The sequence below is a fragment of the Equus przewalskii genome, chromosome 1, assembly GCF_037783145.1.
Source record: "Equus przewalskii isolate Varuska chromosome 1, EquPr2, whole genome shotgun sequence".
Classification (NCBI taxonomy): Eukaryota; Metazoa; Chordata; class Mammalia; order Perissodactyla; family Equidae; genus Equus; species Equus przewalskii.
Genome location: NC_091831.1, coordinates 133,558,902 through 133,577,994, shown reverse-complemented (window position 1 = coordinate 133,577,994; position 19,093 = coordinate 133,558,902). Strand labels below are relative to the sequence as shown.

Sequence of the window (19,093 nt, the reverse complement as noted above, 5' to 3'; positions counted from 1 at the left end):
ATGGTGTTTAATGCAGTCTGGGAACTTAGGAGGAAGCTGATGTGGAAATGATCCAGTTCCCAAAGGCACTCGGAATCTTTCAGCAACCTGGTCTGGGTGCTCCGAACACTCAGGCAGGACTCTTGGTGATGCTGGACACTGTGCTGGTGCTCTACCGACTTCATCTCCTCTCTCCTCTCCCGCAGCGCTTGGAGGCAGGCGTTATTGTCTCCGTTCTACAGAGAAAACTGGAGCTATGAGGAATTAAATAAATTGCTGGAAGTCCCACAGCTGGTAAAGAGGCAGAGCAAAGATTTGACCCAGGCCTATGTGACAGCAAAGCTCATGTCCCCTTTATTACACGATATTTCAAAAGGTCTCTTATGAGAAGGGTATTCCAGGCAGGACTTTTGGGCAGAATGGTCCTGCCAGAGGATCCTGCAGTTAACCTAGCTGGCCTGGTGACAAATGCTGTCATTGGAGCCCTGAAGAATGATTGCTCAGACTCCCTGGGAGCCTCCTTGGGCTGGGCACCTGCAACGGTCGTTTGCTGGCTGGCACCTTTTCCATATCACAGTCAGACAGATCCAGGGGCAGGCTGGGTTACAGATTCCTGTGTACTCCCTGATTTGTTTGGCATGAGCACTGTTTCTGTTCAAACTCTTGTCGAGCCTTTGCTGTGATCCCAGCATAGTACTGCCTTCCTAAGGCACAAGAATAACCAGGGGACCACCCGACTGTACCAAGGCGTTATTACAGCGCAGACCTGACACACAGAACACAGTCCTGGATTAGAACAAGCACCCACCATACTCCTCTGCCACCCCCTACATGCTCCCACTACATTCACACAAGTGTGGTTACCACAAACCGTGCAATACAAATGTGGGCCTATTCTCAGCTATTTTTTTAGCTGGAGATTTTTTGCTGGTTTTGGAGTGTTTTGCCAGCATCATGCCCTAAATTGAACATTGTCAAATATTTACTTAAGATAAATTGGTCCCTGGCCCTACCGATGTAGCTAGAGGGGTGGCGTGGAGTCTTCCCATCTGGCCTGGACTGGGGTTAAGCCCCTGTGCTCAGAGGGGTGCCCAGAACTAATGGGGCTGTTTTCACTAGAGCTTGTTTCCGAGTGAGAGTCAGGAGCTGATGAAATTGTTTACAAGAGGCTGAGACCCCAAAATACAAGTAGAGCTGTTTCTGAGCCTGACTGATAAAAGGCAGCATTGGGCTGGAAAGGGAACTGGTCTTGCCAGCTCTGTTTGGAACCTAGCGCTGTTCCAGCTTCCTGAGGACTGGTGGCTTTGGGAACAGGGCAAGACAACACAACGGCCCACTGATGACATCCACGCCAATGTCAGTATTGGCTTCAGCAGCCACAGGAACAGGAGAGAGAGATTGTGAGTGGGAGGTGACTTTCTCAGTGGTGGCTACAGCTAACATACTGGTTGATGGGCACATATGAGGCCCACTTTGAGGATTCCAAAAACAACCAGTGTACATTGGGCTGAAACATAAATGGGATCCCATTTTGTGGTCGCAGACTGGTAAGGCCAGCTTCCCTGTGGTTTTGATCTATAAGACGTGACCTGACTGCCAGGAAGTTCCTGCATCCTGCTCCGTTGGGAACATGCCAGTGGTCTGGCCAGCCAATCCGCCAGTCAGAACCCACAGCGCCCTAATTATGCGGCGTCCCCCACGAAGTGTTTACAGTGCCTACTCGTACCTAGACTACCGTGGTTGTTTTTGATGTAGTGTTTTATAAGTAATATAAATTCACTGGAAAAGCAAAATAGCTTTGCTTAATGGCAAATTCCCAAGTTTATTTCCATCACAGAATTGTCTGTGGGTAGCGGGCAGGAGGGGACTTGTCTAGAATAGAACCTTGAAGGAGTTCACCCTGCTCACATAAGACTTTCATCTCAGGCCTCCTGGTCTCCAGCTGCAACCCCGGGCTCTTTGTGTAAATAAATAAGCTGATTTTCACAAAAACCTTGGCTGATCCAAGGCAAGGGTGGAGTGCCCCACTCTGACTCCAGCACTCGTGTTCTTTCCGCTACACTGCTCTGCCTTTTCCTTCCACTAAGCCGGAGCGACCATTCACCTCTGCAAGGAGAGTTTTCCTCACTGCTTTGCAGGGCACCCTCCCAGACACACCCTCTCTGACCCCCAAACAACTTTCCCTCTCTGTAGATCTTTGTAGTCTGAGCCCTCGGAATACAGACCTCTTATTTCTTCAACATTCATATCTTGAACACGTGTGAAGTGCCTTGCAGCAAGATGAAGAAGAGTTCCTGCCTCAGGGTGCTTATGAGGGGCTAAAAAGCATAAAGCTGTCTACGGGAAGTTTTATTTTGGAAGAGGAGCTTGCTAAAGAAATAACTCTTTGATTGGCAAACTCATAGAAGGAGTGGTATCTTTGATTGGAGGTGATTTCTTATGTCCTCTCGTCCTTTCCTAATGGGTCCCTCTAGGCTGGTTCGGTGGCGGCTACTCTCCAACCAGCCTCTGGGACAATAGGAACAGAGCTGGCTTCAGGAACTTTCCACCACCGTGCTTGCTCCCATCTCCTAACCCCTGTTTCCAGCTTTCCTAGTAAGCTGTACTCCTGCTAGTCTCCAGAATTGTGGCTGTCTTGGATTTAAAAGTAAAACAAAACAGTTTAAGTGTTTGTAAGACTTCAGGAAGTCATCTATACTTTGATACGTTGGAATTTTCTTGCTCATATTAGCCCGAGTGGCAAGGGCACATGAAGAAAAGACTCGTGGTTTTGCCTGCAGCCAGAACCCCTCCTCACTGCAAGCCCACTTTGGCTTGGAAATTTGAGAAAAGCATCTCTTTCTTCACAGGGGGAGAGCTTCCAAAAACAGGTTCACTGATAGGTTCTGTGGAGGGTCAAATGGAGAGGAATACATCATCATCATCATCATCATCATCATCATCATCATCACTCTTCTTTTGATTTCCATAACCCAAAGGTCCACATTTCAATGTGGTCGCATTGACAGTGACTGTAATTCTCCCTCCACACAAAATGTCATCTGTACTCTTTAAGTGAACATCCTTCATCCATAGGAAGTGAGCCCATATGCTCAAAGATAGTTTTTGAAATTCTTTTTATTTCCTGCCCACTAAGGCGAAGAAGCCTTGATAGACTTGGTGAAGAAGTTCTGGAAGTGGTATAACATAAAAAACATAGGCACCAAAGTTCAGGTTAACCTGGACTGGAATCCTAGTTCTACCACTTATTAACCATATGGCCTTAAGAAAGTTACTTTACTTCTGTGCCTCAGTTTCCTCACAGTTAACTGGAGCAGTACCCATCTCACTGGGTTCTTACAAGGATCAAGTGCATGTAATGCCCCTATGACAGCATCTGGCAGGTGTTCAATAGATGTTGTTGTTCCTGGCAAAGCCAGCTGGGGATATTACTGATCTACCACAGAGCAAACTCTCTAACTGATCTTGTGGGTACATGGGAATCAAGGAGGCTGATTTCTCTAGATTAGGCTGGGGTGACAGAAGTGTTGCTGTATCTCTGGATGTGAGAGCCATACATTGTTTATGCAGAGGAAATGTGGGGAATCTACTCAGACACTGTGATCACCTCAGATAAACGGAGCCACTTACCCCAGTGAGAGGCACAGCCCACCGACCAAGGGGCATTTCCCCTTAAAGATTGTTTTTATATCCTCTGGCCATGGACCAAGGAATGGCTAGTGACTTTTTAAAATATATATTGAAATTAACAGTTTACATCAATCTCTTTGGGGTTGCTGCTTTATAGATAGATAAAACTCAGTAGATAGATGATCATGATAGATGATAGGTGACAGATAGGTGATAGATAGATAGAAAATGAGCCACTTGAGTACAAATTCCTTTCTGTAAAGACTCGCCTTTCAGCAGGCTAAGCTTCCTAAACAGTGTCTAATGATGCCATGAAGATTATTAGTCCTTCCTCCCTCCCCACTCAGGCACACACATACCCAAGCCTCTGTCTCCTCACCTACAGTTCTCTGAGTTCTGCCGAGGTCTCCAGATAAGGCTTCTTCATAATACTTCTCCCTGGCCTGCCCTCCGACACTCCTAATCATCTCATCTTCCTCACAGGTGGCCACATCAACCCGGCCGTGACTTTTGCAATGTGTCTTTTTGGACGGATGAAATGGTTCAAATTGCCTTTTTACATGGGAGCCCAGTTCTTGGGGGCCTTTGCGGGGGCCGCAACCCTCTTTGGCATTTACTATGGTGAGTAGGGCCCCTGAGTCCAGAGGTTAGGCAGAGCTGGGCAGAATTTGGCAGTCAGAATTACTTGGTAGGAAAAAGTGAGATAAAGCAAGAACAGGAAGCATTTTACAATTAACAGGCAGTTCTAACAGTTCTAGGTTCTAAATAATGGGGCCAACATTATCATTAGGGCAAATTCATGAAGCCTCTTCATGAAAATGCTCCCAGCTTAAATAGGGAACAGGGGAAGAACTTAAAGGAAGTCTATCTTTAGGCCCAACCAGCACTACAGTGTGAACATACACAAAATAAGCTTAGGCCAGTGGCTTCTCCATGACTTTCTCTGACTTGGCTGAGAGAGGAGGCTTTAACTGGTAGCAAAGGATATGATGAGGGAGTATTTAGAGTAGGAATCTGGAACACAGTCTTTGAAGGAAGAGGCAGAGCAGAGAAAAGGGCTGTGTGGGGAACATCTTCCCCCTCTGTCCGACAGCCAGGGCTTCCATTCTGCAGCAGTCCTCGGGGGAAAACACAGTCTCGACAATCGAAGACCCAGACTTTAGTTCTGTGTGAACTAAATAAGTAGCTGTGTGGTCCTCCTCCTCTGGAAAATGAGAGAATTGAGCTAGATGATTCTCCTGGAAAATGAGGGAATTGAACTAGATGATTCCTCTGGAAAACGAGGGAATTGAACTAAACGATTTCCAAGGTCCTTCAAACTAAAATGTCTTGGAGTTCTATGAAATCCACTGTTAAGGTATTTCCTTCTGTCTAACCCAAGGTAAGTCTTAATACACTATGACTTCTCAAACTGAAGCCCTTAGAAACTAGAATCTATGAGCCAAGCCTTAGAAAAATACATTGTGGAAAGAGGCCTCTTCCCAGTGTCTTTCTCAGAATTAGAGTCTAAGAAGACTACAGGGAAATTCAAGACCAGACCAGAAACTCAGAGAGCCAGTTGCTGTGGCAGGAGAGACCCGGGGTTGACACTGGTTGTGTGGGGGGACTGCTGTCCTCCTTGCTCCAAGGGCCCCTGCACTGTACCACAACACCCTCAAATTCTGGACTGGTGTTAGGGGTTACCGAGAACCCTCTGGGAATTATGAATTCTGCCTAGAGTAAGCCCAAGCTCCACTTAGGCTTTGAGTCGATCTTGAAAATTCCAAGAATTCCCCCAGAAGAAGATTGGCTCTCAGGACTCACTGGCTAAGGATTTGGCTCAAGTTTGGAGTGAACCATCAAGGGCACCCAGGGTTTTCTATCCTTGACCCTCCATCCTGGGATTTCTCTAGGCTTCCCTAAAACTGCCATACTATGAAGCAAAGAGAGGTAAACGATATGGATCTGCCACACTGAACCTGAGTGCTTGACAGTAGTTCTTTAGGACAAGACCTGGCACAGGCATCCCTCGCCCCTGCCAGAGTACACTAACATGCCAGAGCTCTGTCTTCCATAGATGGACTCATGTCCTTTGCTGGTGGAAAACTGCTCATCGTGGGAGAAAATGCAACAGCACACATTTTTGCAACGTACCCAGCTCCATATTTGTCTCTGGCGAATGCATTTGCAGACCAAGTAAGTGTACATTCAACAAAGACCTAACTTTGGTGAAAAAATGTAATCTAACAGAGGAACACATAGGAGCATTATGGATCTCTCAGAAAGAAAAGGCTGTGTTTCCAAAATCAGAGATCACAAGGCACAACCCAAGCTTTCTTGACAAATTTTGCCTTTGCTGGAGTTGACACCACTAAGACAGTTTTCTGCTTCCTCTTCAATACATACGCTTATGTTAAAAAAAAAATTCAATTGAGTAAATTTTAAAGGTCTTATTGGCTTTATTCAACAATTCATGAACTGGGCAGCATCCTAGCTAGCAAATAGAAAGGAGCTCCAAAGAGCTGTACAAAACGGAAAGTTTATATAGGTTGAAGGAGGTGGGACAAGGAAATTGCTAGCAAAGAGCGAATTGTTTCAGGCACCTTCCTTTGAGGGCAATAGGGGTCTACCAGGCAGATTGCCTCACGAGAGCTGACCAGGTAATTCCAGACTGACTGGTTAAGATTGCATTCCTGAGAGAGGCTGAAACTGCAGTTAGGTTGGGTAGTAAGTCTCAGGCTTAGCACAAGTGACCCCATTTGGGGCCTGTTGTCTCTTTTTTAACACTTGTTTTACATCAGTTGAGGTCCAGAAGAGAGTGGATGACTGGACATTTCAACCCCAGGGGCAAATGGAGTTTGCCTCACTATTATTGTATTTTTGTGTGCATTATCTAAATGTGGAGGCCACAAGAAAAGACATCTTGGTCTCGATTCAAGGATGGTGAAGTGTGGTAGTTGAGCCCAGGGTATCGCGGATCCTCTGTGCCTCTCTCCATGAGCATAGGTTTATCCAGACTCTCAAGGTAGACAGAAGTATCTCTGCCTTATCGATGTTTAAACAAACTGCATCTAAGCATCGGTAGTGGAGCCAGTAGTACAACTGTTCTGGTCACTTTGTGGCAGGATCAACATTGGCAACCCAACAGACTCTCCCTCCCTTACTGTGTCCCAGGAAGACTGCTCAGTTAGAGTAGAGGAATAAAGGAAGGGAGGGAGGAAGGAAGGGAGGAAGGGAGGAAGGAAGGGAGGAAGGGAGGAAGGGAGGGAGGGAGGAAGGGAGGAAGGAAGGACATCTTCTCCAGCAACTCTAAGTTCTTCTCTTGTGATCAGGACGTACACAATGGGGCAGGTTAGAGTGGGCATGTGTATTAAATAGATCTTCCAGTTTGCCAACTCTGCACAGCTCCATTCAACGGACAGATGAAAAAACTATGTCTTCATGCCCTCAGCTTTTTCCTTTCCACTTTGATCCATAAGCCAAATAGGCAAAAAATCTTCATAGAGCTCTCACTATGTGCTCAGCCCTGTGTCTGGAACTTGAGGGACAAGTAAATGTGAGTTGTGAAGATCCAAGGTTTGGAGTCTGAGTGCATGAATTAAAATAAGAGTTCTGCCCACAGCTCCCTGTGTAACTTCAGCAAATTACTGGAATTTTCGGGTTTCAGGCTTTTCAGTTGCGAATTGGGGATAATGCTAGCACTTATCAGATTACTTGTAAGGATAAAGTGAATAATATGAAGAAAATGCCATGTAAACGGTATCTGCCCAGGAATTTAGAATCTAGTTGAAGATCAAAATGATCATATAAGAACAAAAGGAACAATGAAAACTGAATATAATTAGATAGGAAAGAGGACTGTAGGGGTCACATTAGTGATTAGGAACAGAGCTAGAATGATAGGAAAAGTTTCAGTGGAAAAGATACAGAGAGATGTAGCTGCCAGATAAAGGAATGTTATCATAAGATGCAATAATAGAAGCACAGTATTCAAATGAAGTAGTTGAGGGTCTTCCTCTACTCTGTCCTGGGAGTATTAGACTCATTTCCAAATGTCACACTTCAAGGGAGCATGCAACCAAAGGAGAGGAACCGAAAAGGTAATGACGTCACACAGCAGTGAGGAGAATGGGGGTGTTTGCTCTAGAGAAGGTGTGTAAGGCAGTGGGGGGGATGGATGGATAGGATAGGATAGCAGCTTTCAGAGATTTGAAGGGCTACCAAGCACAAAAGAGGTTAGACTTGGTGTGTATACCCCCCATAGAGACTTGGTGGAAGTACAATGCCTGGTACATAATAGGTACTCAATAAATATTTATTCAGTGAATGGATGAGTCCATAAACAAGTGAAATTATGGTGAGATAAAGTTACATTCAATAAAAGAAAGGCTTTTCTAGCAATTGGGGTTGGGCTAAATATAGACCCTATTGACCCAAGACAATAGTTGCTAGAGGTTTGGAGGCTTGTCTGGGTGACCTCTAGGGGTAGAAAGTGGGAATGGGGAGATTCTTGAGGAGATTCTAACACCAGATGGCGGGCAGTGAGGGATATGTCACCTTTAAGATCCTTTCCAGCTTGGAGACTAGATTAGCCAGTTGGAAACTAGGAAAAACTGGTACCAACTGAAGAAAGGAGGCAGGAGGGCAGTTGTTTCATAAACTTGGACAGCAACACAGAAAAAGAGGTGAGGAGGGAAGACTAGGAGGAGGGGGAAGAGATCACTGAAGGCAAGATGGTACGGGTCCCTTACCTCTGTGGGCATCAGTCTCTACTGAGAGAGAGAGAGAGAGAGAGAAAGAGAGATCGACCAGGTGATTCTTTCTAGCTTCAAAGTGCCAGGAGTCTATTCTCCTAGGCAGGTTTAGAAGGACAGAGAAGGTGGTACCTGTTAAGCCGTGAGTGCACACATTGACTAGAGCAATTAGCTGGGTATTTACTGAGTCAATTAGGGCCCCAGCGGGTGCCTCAGAATGGGCTTTCAGGATGAGTAAGAATTACAGGGTTACTCAAGGATCCTGTTTTCCATTCAATTCAAACCCAATTTATCTTATAATGAAGAAGATAGGATTGGAGCCAAGAGCTCTTAAAGGATCTTTAGTGATTTCTCATGAGAATTCAGGTCCTTTCCATTGGAGCTAAGAGAGAAAGAATGACTTTCTCTCTCAAACCTTGGAGAAAAAGACTATGACTTTGTTCCTTGTGATTTGGATCCACAGTCACCTCCCTATACTCTTGGGCTGTTTGGAGAATGTGAGGGGCGCATGAAGACTCCAGCCCTGTGTGCTTTCCCCCAGAGAGAGGCCCTCTCCGCTGAGTCCTGGAGCAATGCTCTCCTCCTTTCTTTCCTCCAGAGAATTAGCGGGCGCCAGGACATCTCTGACACAAGGTCACTCCAAGGTCAGGAGAGTGGTGCGAGCCTCTCTTGGAATTCTGCAGTCTTCTAGGAGACTCGTCCCAGCCTTGACTCGTCCCCACGCTTTTGCCCTTGCACAAGTTACTCAGAACCTTCTGAAGCATCAGTTTAGTCTTCTGATAAATGGCATCAATAATACCTGAGTAATACACCATGGCAATAAAATCCCTGGCGAATAGTGGTCAGTCAACAAATGGTCTTTTTTCTGCCATTAGCAGGCCTTTTCTTCCTCCTTCTCTTTCTCCCTTTCTCTCTTCCTCCCAACTTTGTTCTTCTAATGGAATCTCATAGAATTTTATGTGTTTTCCCAATTCCTATCCTCAAGACATTTCACCGGGTGTCTTGGTCACAAGGAAATTGCTCGGTCTTCTGGTCAGTGGAGGTTCAGCCTCACTGAGGGTTTACATATCTTGCCTGATGTTCATCCACATATCATCTCCTCAGTTTTCTTCACTGTGTGCTTGTCTCAAAGTGGGCTTCCCATTTCTCTAAGGACTGTGGTTTTAAGCCAGTTATTATGTATAGCTAAGTAGAGAAAACAATTGTTAGAAGATGCTGGTGCTCAACCATTAGCAAGCCCTGCAAGCTCTGTATTCATTAGGCCTTGAGGAGAGTTCCAGAAAGTGCCAATGATCAGTCAGTGGACACCCAACAGCACTCTTGGCCACCATGGCCATATTTCTAGGCCATCTTATCTCAAGACTACTAAATTGTTTTGCTCTAAATATGGTCCAAGCTTATTCCATAATTTAACTAATAAACAATCATTCTTTCAATCAATAAATATTTATTGATCCCTGCTGAGCTGGGTAAACTCCATGCTGTTCCTTCTCCTAGGAGTTTAGCATCTGGTGCTCAATCTGACAAATAAGCAGACCACCCTCTTGCAGAGTAATAACAGCTGTGATAGAAGGAAAGTCCAAAGGCAATGGAAGCCCAGAGGAGGAAGCTTCCACCCTGCCTGGGAGGGCGCGGAAGGCTTTTCAGAGAACAGAGCTCTTGCGACCACATATCTCTTTGAATACAAATTCTTTTCATCTTATTATTTTGGAAAGCAGATAAAATGCTAAAGTTGCCTGGTTCTCATTCTGATTCTTCTGCGTAAAGGCTGTGTGTCCTTGGGCAAGTTTCTTAACCTCCTTCTACTCTGGTTTCCCGACCTGTAAACGGACAATAATAATAGGACTTATCTTATGAATTGTTACGAAGTCCTAATGAGAAAAATCGTATGAAGTACCTGGTACATAGTAAGTGTTCAGGGAATAGTAGCTATCATTTAGCTGTTAAAGTAAAATAATAGTTTGGCAAGTTTAGAAAATAGAAAGTGGGGAAAACACCAGCTATAACCCACCGCTTCAGAATACCTGTTATCATTGTGTGTAGATTCTCTTGCACTTTTTCTTTTATAAGTGTTCTTGAATGTAAAATATAATGCATGTATATTTTTTCTTAATATCATAAGTATTTTTAAATGTGGCCCCATAGCTTTTATATTTATTGTTTTAATGGCCCTATAACAACCTATAAAATAGGCACCCCATAATTTAGCCATTTCCCTATTGACATGTACTTAGGTGGCTTCCAGATCTTCAGTTCTATAAATAATTCATAAGTGAATGTGTTTGTTTTATGATTTTTCCATATTTTAGATTATTTCCATGGAATGGTTCTCAAATATCCAGCTGGGTCAAACTGAACAAATAACTTTATGGGGTTTTTAAAATGCATATTGCTAAATTACTGCTGAATTTCCTTTAGAAATTTAGAAAGTGCGGTATGTGTTTAGTTCTACTAGAAAAGCCTGAGAGAACTGATATCATTTCCCTAACATTTGGTATTGTTTGCATTTTCTCATTGCAAATCCATTTTTCCCACTTATTTGTTTCTTAATTCTATTTTTCTTTTATGAATTTTCCGTTCGTTTCCTTTGCCCGATTATCTATTGATATCTGACATTGTTTTTCTTGCCATTTTGAATGAGCCCCTTTGTCCATTTGTTCAGCGTGCCCTTCTATTTAGCTGGGTATTAGCTTAGCAGAACAGTGTGGTCAAGGTAACAGCCTCCAGAGCTGAACCCTCTGGGTCCGCACCTGTCTGCCACTGACTAAGTGTGTGACCGTGGGCAGATAACTAATCTGAAAAGGAGGATGATATTAGCACCACGTCTAGGATTGCTGTGACAAGAAGAGTGCCTGGCATAGTGTCTTCACCCAGAGTATGTTAGTTATTACTAGGTTTGTTTTAACAAGAGGGGGTGAATCTGAGGTGGGTGAGTGGGCAGACTACAAGCTAACCCCCTTGCACATTTTCTCCCTCCTCAGGTAGTGGCCACCATGTTCCTCCTCATGATTGTCTTTGCCATTTTTGACTCCAGAAACTTGGGAGTCCCCAGAGGCCTAGAGCCCATTGTCATCGGCCTCCTGATTATTGTCATATCTTGCTCTTTGGGACTGAACAGTGGCTGTGCCATGAACCCAGCTCGAGACCTGGGTCCCAGATTTTTCACTGCTTTGGCAGGATGGGGGTTTGAGGTCTTCACGTAAGTAACAACGGTGGGGAGGGAAATATTCAGGCGCATCTTATCGAGGAGAGCTGTGCTTTGACTTGGAGATCCAGGAAAGCTCAAGTGGGATGGTGGAGGTGAAGCACATACTCTGGTCATAAGTGTGAAATGTTTCACTGGCGATTGGTGATTTGGGGTGTGTATACGCGAGACAGAGAAAGACGAAGAGATAGAAAGATAGACACAGACACAGGGAGACAGTGAGAGAGCCTCTAGATAAACTCAAAAGAGATAGGCCTGTCCTATATAACAATAATAGTTCCTCAGTTGTTATATGGTTTTACGTGAATATTTTGGTTGTATAATTTGTCGACAGATTCACTTGTGACAAAGTCAGGACTGGAATTTACATCTGATACAACTACAGGGCTTTTTCTAGTCAACCAGGCTAGCGATGCTTCATTCATTCTTTCATTATTCAACAGATCTTCATTGAACACTATTTATGCTATGGTCACTGTACTAGGCAAGGAAATTTCAAAATCAGCTAAGACACTAGCTTTGAGCAATGTAATAAGTGATCTAGCAACCTCTAAAACAAAGTGCTGAGGGAACACAGATAAGGGAGTGGCTAGCTCTGCCTGGGGGAGCTGGAGAAGCACCACGGAAGAAGTGAGAGCTAAGTCGGGTCTAGAGGTATGAGTAAGAAATTCCCGGCAGGACAGATACAAATGAGAGTCTGTGCACAGGAAATGGAAAGACCCCATGCTTTTCTCCTCAGAATGTGTTGAGGAAATATGCCAACTTGGTACCAAGCTCCCAGGACAAACTTTTCCCATTAATTCCTCCCCACATTCTCCTCATAAAGTCCCAGCAGTCCGTCCCATCCACTCATGCATCTCTCCACGGAAAGGAACTCACTGTGGTTTATCAGGAAACAAGTTTCTAACGTGGAGAAAGAGAAGTAGAAAAAACACAGGTGAGCAAATTTTAATGTCTGCTGTGAGAACAAAAGACTTGAGTGTCCCTAAATGCTGACCTGTACATATAGTCAGACACACGTGATGACTTATTTAAGAGAGAGTTTGCCTTGCCTTCACCAGTACAAAAAGCAAGCTATTAAAATAACTGACACCACTCAGATGACCACCACAGATAAGCACTGAGAACCCTAGACTGTAAGGATCACGACGATGGGGACCTTGACAGCTTTTCACTCTTGTAGCCACAGTGACTAGAATAGGGCCTGGCGTACAGGAAGTCCCAATAAAAGTTACTGAATCAAAGAATGGATGGATAAGTGCTGTATGCCAGACAGGTCCTAGGAGATGAGGATACAAAGAGGACCAAGCAACATTCCCTACCTTTAAGAAACTAACGTTACATGGAATTTCCTAGAGCAGAGGTTCTCAACTACAGGCAATTTTGCCCCTAGGGACGTTTGCCTGGAGGCATCTTTGGTTGTCACATTGGGAAGGGTGGAGGTGGAAGTTGTTACTAGGATACTGCTAAGCATCCTAAGGTGCCCAGGACAGATCCCCACAACAAAGAATTATTTGGCCAAAAATTTTAAGAGTGCATGGAGAATGTGAAAAGATTGAACAAAATATCCCCAACTGAGAAGGATGCTTTGTGGTCTTCCAATGGAGAATCTAAAACATATGTCCAAAAGATCTCCTTATTCCCAGAGGCCAGAATTAGCCCATGAGTTTCCTTTAATCCCATCTTCCTTAGTTTCACTCTAGGAGACCACTGCCTCCACCACCAGCTCACCTCTGTTAGCTTTACACAGACCCCTAGAACAAAGATGCACCCCCCCCCCCAAGGTGATCTGGCCTCCCTTTGAGCTTATCGTGGTGGTTCTAAAACAGAGTTCTTGCTTATTCTCTCTTTGTTTCCTTAAGTATATAGTAAGAGACCATGTCTGTGGGAGAATGCTGGGGTTACCTAATGCCAAACTCTGAGCTCCACGTCCCTTGTTAGCATTGGAGTCTTTTCCCTTCACGCTTTCATTCATTCATCCATGCAGCTACGTGATCTCTTCTTCAAGGCCCTGTGCTAAAGATGATATGACCCAATCGCTACCCTTCACTGTTTTATTTAAGTTTTATTTCAAAGGAGTTAACACAGGTTTCTACACAAGGTTGAAGCTGTCAAGTGCCATTAAAGAAATCTGTCTGATTAACTCCAGGAATTGAGAGGAGATTTGCAGCTCCAGATTTAGGAATGATGGAGGTGGAAGTAGGGCCATTTTATAGCATTTGGACATCCTTAAACAGGGGATAGAGAGGTTAAAACAAAGGCAGATTGTTAAAATAGCGAGTGCTTCAGTCTAGCTGGAAGGGTGCATGAAGAAGCTTGGAAAGGGCAACTGTTAGATCATAGAGGTCCTAGACTCCCAGAATGAAAATTTTGGGGTTTTGATGCTCCCTATTCCATAGGCTATGAAGAACAGCAAAGGATTTAGGGCAGAAATGTGACATTTTTAGATCCTCAACTTACGAAAACTAATCTGACATCATTATATAAAGTGGGTCAAAAAGGAGAGAGTAGAAGGGGCAGGAACCAGTTATATAAGAGCTAGGCTGGCTGGTAATCCTCACCCAGAAAGTTCCCAAGAAAACTTTTGAGAGATAAGTGTCCCTAGAGTGTCCCATCCTTTCAGGTTTCGCTACCCAAGGTAAGGATCTCAGGAGTTGTGCTGGCTTGGATCACACCCAAGATCTCAGCTAAAATCAAGGCTGCCTTATTCTTGGATCCTCAGTTGCCTCTGTACAGCAAGCAGTGAGGATGACGGGGGGAGTGGGCACCAGAGGCTCTGAGGAGGGCAAGTCAACGGACCCTGGCTGACTCTTGCTTTTCCGTTAAATATAGGATGCTTCCCTTGCAAGTTCTCTCCACCGATGCACATTAAGGTGTTAGTGACTGAATGGATAAAAGATCTCAGGGGTGTCGTTAATTTTTTAAATAGTTTACCCAAAGGAATGAATCCCTGATGACAGCACCCTAAGCAATGAACACAGACATTTTCCTGGCAGCCCCCAAATCATAGCGTGCAAATGACCCTGTGTACACCTTAGACTGAGCCAGGCAGGGAACCACACCTGAGCTCCTCCATTTATGACATGATTCTGGCACAAAGCATTCAGCTCTGACAGAAGGAGGAAAGGCTGGCCAGTGAAAGGAGGACATGTGTGCTGGCAGACATCTTGGACCCTAATCTGTTAAATGACAGTGGAAGATTTGCCATAAAGCAGTGATGGAAGAAAGGAAATGATGAGCCAAATAAAGTGGCTTATATTTGCTTCATGTATTTCGCTGAAGGGAAGTCTCCTAGTTCTTTTTTAAAGGCCATATGCCTCTTATGGAAAAGTCCATCTGGATGTGGGGGTGTGGGAAAGGGTGCTGTGAGAACAGCAGAGTGCAGCGACCCCTCTCCCATGCAGTAAGAGTGACATCTGGTGGCTGCTGTGCTCAACCTCAGCGCTCTTCCCTGGGGCCTGCATTTGTGGTCTAAGATTGATGTCCTAAGACAGTGCTTGGGTGATCCAGGTGGAAGGGACCACCGTGCAGACGGCAGAAGGAAGCTCAGAGAAGGGGACCCTTGCTCAAAGACCTTCTAGACAGTCCCGAGATTAGAACTAGGTCTCATGAATTCTAGGACAGGCCTCTTGTTTTGTGCTTATTTCCTTTATTATCCTTTCTAATCAAAATTTGATACAAACAAAAGCCCTCATGGACCATATGTGTAGTTATTAAGCGTAACGATGAGAAGAACAGCCATGACTCCTTCCCCCGACTAGAACACTTTGAAATCCTCACGTATCTGTGCTCCTCCTGCTTCCTCTGCCTCCTCCACAATATCCCGAATTTTTTTTCATCATTCTCCTGCTTTTAAAGTTTTATCTCAAATTTACATAGCCTTAAACAATATATTGCATAGTTTTGCTTGCTTCTGAGCATTCATGGTCCTGTCTTTAGAGTTCTTTAAATAGATTTCTTGTCTCCAGAAAAAGATTGGTGACAATTCACAAGGGCACTTGCTTTCTCCTGGAATTATACCTTTAATATGACGTGCTGACACTGAGGATTTCTGGAGGGGAGAGAGAATCATGGCACAAAAGCCTTATCAGCAAGTAACTTTAAACCATAACCTCAAAAAATAAGCACCGAGTTAAATTATATTTAGTAAGTAATTTTATAACCACCTTTGAGTTTTTTAATTCATTCATTCATTGACAAACATCTCTTGGTTGTTTATTTTGTGATTGCCCTTATAGACCAATGATGTCTGAGAATCTCTTCACATCTCCTTTTCATTCATAATCCCCAGGACTCATTATTTCGGGATGAGGGAAAGGCAATTCCTGAATATTCGACCTGAACTTTCCCTAGATGTCCTCAATTTTGACCTTGGGTTCAGAGACTAGATTTTCCGAAAGGAAAATAAATGGGACATATTCTCTCACAAGTACTAATATGACAATGGAATAGATCATCTGAAATCAAGTATACCGGAAAATCTAGGATGATGGTTACCAAGCTACAGTGAGTGCCCTTAGATTTAGCTCTTGCTGGGTTACAAGGGGGCCATGAGCATGAGAAAGACGAGCTGGATAGTGAATAACTAGCAGTAATACCAGGAGGAAGGCGAAGTGGTGTATCACTGATTTCTTGTTTGATTGCAGGGCTGGAAATTACTTCTGGTGGATTCCTGTAGTGGGCCCTCTGGTTGGTGCCTCCATTGGGGGCCTCATCTATGTTCTTGTCATTGAAATCCACCACCCAGACCCTGACTCAGACTTCGAGGCAGAACAATCTGAGGGCAGACCAGAGAAATATGAACTTAATGTGATAATGTAGGAGTGTGCTCTGTTCTGGGTTTGCAACTGGCTGAGCAGGTGTTCTCTTCAGGAAGATGGCATCCAGGTGTCTGTGTTTTCATAAGACTGGGGTGGATTTGCCCAATTTTCTCTGCTAACCATGTGGGACACCTATTTGGAAAAGCATCTGAGTGAAGATTTGAAAACACTGACCTCTTCTCTACCAGCGTCCCCCAGAATAGTACTGACTGTCTGTCCCCTGAAACAACCTTCTCTCCTGCCCTGTTTATTTCATCCTTTGATGGGAGTCCTTATTACTAAGCGAGCACTAATAACTTGGAACCTTGACCATGGACTTATTTGGATGGTCTCAGCTGCATTACCTGTATGAAACAACATCACCAAAAGCCTTTTATTCAACACCCACAAAGATTACATTCTATCAACCAAAACTAAACTAAAAGACAAAACAGTGATTTCAGTTACATATCCACGAATAGGGACATAGTGGGTTAGCTCTCTAGTTATGTTGTGCCTCTGTATTTGCATAAATATTGATATTCTACAGACCTAGGGATGTAAAAAGCAGTAGAATGCAGCTCAGGAGGAGGACACTGTGGCACTCAGAAACCCCAGGAGACAAGATAAATTTCGGAAACCAAATGGAATTTTTTTTAATGGAAACCATTTATCAGACTAATCTCTTGCTCTTTGCACTTTAGAGGGCATCAATGAATTTCTTGGTCTTTAGTATATAATAACCTAAAATGTAATCATAACCTCCGTCATGAAAAATACATCACTCTGTATTTTTAGCTCAAATGTATTTTCCTAATTGCCCACTTGAGCACAGACTTTTCACAACTTAAGTCAACGGCTACACTCATCCATTATTCTATACACCTCCTAGAAGCCAAAACTGAAAGCCACTGGCTCCTGGACTAGTGTAATCTTCAGGATAGAAAGTCCCTGGAAAGATAATATACCTGTTGGGCTTTATAATCCACAATGCACTTTCACACGCATTATCTAACTTAATCCTCATAGTGACTGTGTGAGGTCAATACCATGCTGCCCATTTTTCAGATAAAAACACCAAAATCTCAGGGAAGTTAAGTGAGTGGCCTAAGGTCACATGGAAAGTTGAACATCGTCTAATGCATCCTACACCTTCCAGAAGATCAATAACTGATGAGAATCTTGGCCAGACCTTCCTGGCTGTCCAGACGAAGTGGGATTGGCAGCTGCCAGAACATACATACCTTCTAAACCTAATTCTCCTGGATCCTAAGATATAAAGACCTTCACTGTCTGGAGTTACTCCTGCTGTTACTGAAGCGCTAACAAAGGAAAGAGGGAGTGATTTGATCATATTTTTCATCTGCTGAAAAATATTACCACGAGGCCTCCCTTCCTAGCCCACCTTTGGTCTTGCCAAGCCTTGACCTCCCTTCCCTGCCAATCCCAAACATTCCATTTGAGGACTTTCCTCTTGGCCAACCTCTTGCCTGTGAAGTTCTCTGATGGATATCACTTTGGTCAAAAGCATCTCTGTGAGCTACAAACACCAGAGGAACTCCTCTACATCGAGTGATGCACCTCCAGCCAAACTGTTACAAAGCCCAGCATTCCCAGAGGCATTCAGTTTCCCAACTGCTTTTTGATGGTAACAGAACAGCAAAAAGCACATATGACATGTTTCCAGTGGCTTATGTTCTGTAATCTACCAACATATGCAATTTTTTTCTTGCTCTGAAACTACCTGGATATTTCCTATTTACAATAAAATTGGGGTTTTTTTTTTAAAGTTTGTATAAATACTAAGACTGCTAAGAACACTTAGTTCAGAGGTTGTCTATCCTGTCTACAAACTGAGATCTCCAGGGGAGGTTTTAAAAAATACTCACCCCCAGTTGGTCATTTGTAGCTATCTCAGTGAGTCTAATGTGTAGCCGGGGTTGAGAACATTGACTTGGTTAAATTGCTTGGGTCTAAGGTTTCTTTGAGAACTACTTCTTGCGGTGGCCAGATAATTCCTGATGGGATTCTCATCTTGAGAATCCTCACAGATTAGAGACCAGTGGTTCTCAAAAGTGGGCAGATTTGTTCCCTTCCCACTTCCACCCACTCCCCTTGCAAGGGGACATTTGGCAATGTCTGGAGACATTTTTGGCTGTCACAACTGGGGGGGGAGTGTTACCAGCATCTAGTGGGTAGAAGTCTGGGATGCTGCTAAACATCCTACAATTCACAAGACAGCTCCCCAGAAACATAGAATTATTCAGCATAAAATGTCAATAACGCAGAGGCTGAGAGACCCTAGGATCGAGAAAAGGTGAGGAGAGGAGTAAGAGAAGATGTTGAAATCCAGTGCCCTGATTCAAGTTCTGCCAACAACAGAGATGCCAAACAAGTCGGGAACAGACCCTGGGGGTGGCTTATAATTATCAGAGGTAGAGGCAACCCCAAATTTGAGTTTTCACATTGGTTCAAGTCTATGATCCATGCAGGTGCTCATTAAACACTATTTGGTGATTAATGACTAGGATTAGGAAGAGGAAATGTACATTTAAGGAAATCAACCCCAGGAAGGTTTTTTAAATTGGAAAAAAAAAGTCCTCTTGTTCCCGGTGCTCACGCTCAAGTCCTCCCCTCCCCCAGTTTGTCAGTGGGTTTGCTTGTGTCTGGTTCTTATCAAAGGAAGTTCTGTCAGGCTGAATGATCTGTATAAGAAGTCAGTTAGAGAGAGCCAACTCACCTATTTG

At 44.0% G+C, this 19,093-nt stretch overlaps 1 protein-coding gene across 2 annotated transcripts in view; it reads left to right on the top strand.

Annotated features, from left to right (window-relative positions):
* The window catches only part of AQP9 (aquaporin 9), a 42,383-nt gene extending 24,248 nt beyond the window's left edge, over nt 1–18,135 (top strand). The window contains exons 3-6 of one of the 2 annotated variants that reach the window (XM_008521807.2): nt 4,093–4,230; nt 5,666–5,784; nt 11,324–11,541; nt 16,194–18,135. In XM_008521807.2, the coding sequence (XP_008520029.1) occupies nt 4,093–4,230; nt 5,666–5,784; nt 11,324–11,541; nt 16,194–16,368 (650 nt within the window). In that variant the 3' untranslated portion in view covers nt 16,369–18,135. The remainder of the gene's footprint in view (nt 1–4,092; nt 4,231–5,665; nt 5,785–11,323; nt 11,542–16,193) is intronic. The other variant, XM_070579054.1, reaches the window with a different exon arrangement.
* Nucleotides 18,136–19,093: the final 958 nt, after the last annotated feature.